The 2,386-nt window shown below is 47.0% G+C and overlaps 1 protein-coding gene across 1 annotated transcript; it reads left to right on the top strand.

Annotated features, from left to right (window-relative positions):
- Positions 1 to 255: 255 nt before the first annotated feature.
- Positions 256 to 1,020, top strand: LOC142176244 (uncharacterized). Its single transcript, XM_075243370.1, has one exon. The coding sequence runs from the start codon at positions 256 to 258 to the stop codon at positions 1,018 to 1,020; it is 765 nt and encodes a 254-aa protein (XP_075099471.1).
- Positions 1,021 to 2,386: the final 1,366 nt, after the last annotated feature.

The raw sequence follows: 2,386 nt of genomic DNA, 5'->3' as shown, positions 1-2,386 counted from the left end.
GATGGCGATTATTCTGTTCTTGGTAGAATGGCACGTTTGGAGGCAGATTATGCGGCGACACACGAGACAACGCTGGCAGAAATGGCCTTTGTACACCAAGAGAAAGAAGAACTGCGCGAGGAAGTGGTTCAACTTCGAAGGGAATTGCAAACTGTTGTCCCCAGAAGTGATGAACACACTAAATTGAGAATTCCGGAGCCAAAGGCATATGAGGGTGCAAGAAGTGCCAAATAATTGGAAAATTTCTTGTGGGATATGGAGCAGTATTTCCAGGCTGCACGTGTGACGGATGACGAAAAGGTGACGATCACACCAGTGTATTTGACTGGTGATGCAAAGGTGTGGTGGCGTACACGAATGGCAGAAACAGAAAGTGCTGGACTGCCCAAGATTGGAACTTGGGAGTTGCTGAACAAGGAATTAAAATCTCAATTCCTTCCAACTAATTCGTCGTGGTTGGCACAAGATGGACTGCGTCGCTTGAAACAAAGTGGCACGGTGAGGGAGTATGTCAAGGAATTTTTGTCCTTGATGCTGAATGTAAGTAATATGGCAGAGGAAGATAAGCTGCATTACTTCATGAGTGGATTAAAGGGCTGGGCGCAATTGGAGTTGAGAAGGCAGAATGTTGAATGCCTCTCTACTGCCATTGCTGCGGCAGATGCGTTGGCTGACCTGAACATAGGTGATGACCCTACTGGAACTTCGCATTCAAAGGCTGACGGGAAAGCTAGGGAATGGAAGAAAAGAGGGAAGGGCCAAGCTGCCGAAGATGAGGGCTTTGACAAGAATGTGATACAAGAGAATCACAACGGCAAAGAAAGGAGCGGCAAGTTCAAAGGCTGCTTTACTTGTGGTGGACCACACTTGAAGAAGGACTGTCCGGTGCAGGCTAGGGTGAACGCTATGTTGGCTGCAGAGAAACAGGAACAAGTGGCGGAGGCAAATGCCATTGTGGCAGATGGGAATGGAGAATCAGGGGCGGTGTATGTCAACAACCCCTTGGGGTTGCTTCATTGAGTTGGCTCGACGAGGACGTCGATTTCAAAGGGTGCGGGTGGTTTGTTAGGACCTGATTCTTTGTCATCGGGCATGGCACGGCTGTGGAAAGGATTTGGGCATGATGGCCTTGTCATTGGCTTATGTGCGGGCAAAACGATCATGCGGGCGATGGACAAGACATTGTCATTGAGGGCTGTTGTGGGCACGTATTGGCCAAGGCCTTGGGACAGGCAAGACATGCTTGGCAAAGGCTTGACAAAGCTGCGTGGGCAATGTTAGGGCGGCATGGCACGGCATGCGCGCCAAAGTCAGTGGCACGACACTTTTGGGTTGTGGCAGCTAGGTGCGGGCTAAGCTAAGGCAAGACGGAAATGCGGGATGATGGAAAAGGCTTTCAATAGCGAAGGCAAGGCTATGTGAAGGAAAATACAAGCAATGGCACGAGGGAAATGAAGGTTGACATGGGCAAGGCAGAAATTGGGCCAAGATAGTGTGCGGGCTGCAGCGACGTCGGGCGTGTGCGGCAAAGTCATGACAGCGGATTGCGGGCAAGGCATTGGCACGAAAGTAATGTCAAGATGGACAAAGGCTGGGCGCAATACCAGCCTTGCGCATGAATCAGCTGGCCAAGTGAAGATGGCACATGCAATACACATGAAAAGTAGTTGGCGGTTACCTTGTCTTAACTTCCTTTGTCCCATGATCTGATAATGCTTGTATCCATTATCCATTTCGTGTGTATTGTGTCCTAAGTAGTTGGGGATGTCAACTACATATTAGGAATAGATTTTGTCTTAGCCCGACAAGTGGAAAAAGCTGTAGATGACAAGTGTCATGTGATATCAAGTCTAAAGGTTGCCTATATGTTATAAATAGGACCTTTGTGACTTAGGCAGAAGAAAAGTGGTGAATTTCATGTGAAATTCTAAGTGGGAAACAAGAGTGAAACGTGTGGTTTCAGTTGTTTCAAAAAGGGGCTAAGGTTTGGCTTGGGCAGATCTTAGTGTTGGCCAAGAATGACTTGTGTTCTTCATCAAAAGTGGGCTGTGAGCGGACTGTATTCATAGCAAAGTGAGGATCCTTTGTATATTTTCAATATTAATGCAAAGGTTGGGATTTTCCCGTATATTCTTGTGTTCTTATTGAGTTGCTGTCAAAATTTCCTTTAAGCCAAACTTGCTGAAAATTGGCTAAGTGTTTAGGAAAGGCTGAGTCAAGTGTACGACTTGACTGCCGCGCGGGTGGATTTTCGGACTGACAGAAAACGCCCCCGTGAAATGGCTTCTGTTGTAGAAGCCTTCTTGGGCATCAATATAAAATGTAATCAATAAATTTGTATGTTTGTGTTAAGTAAGTTACAAAATGCAGGGGGTGGATTGGTCAT

The sequence above is a fragment of the Nicotiana tabacum genome, chromosome 22 (assembly GCF_000715075.1).
Source record: "Nicotiana tabacum cultivar K326 chromosome 22, ASM71507v2, whole genome shotgun sequence".
Classification (NCBI taxonomy): Eukaryota; Viridiplantae; Streptophyta; class Magnoliopsida; order Solanales; family Solanaceae; genus Nicotiana; species Nicotiana tabacum.
The sequence above is the reverse complement of the archived record's forward strand: the minus strand, read 5'-3'. Positions and strand labels throughout refer to the sequence as shown.

Coding starts and splice junctions, on each gene's coding strand:
- LOC142176244 (XM_075243370.1), top strand. CDS start 256: ATGGAGCAGTATTTCCAGGCTGCACGTGTGACGGATGACGAAAAGGTG.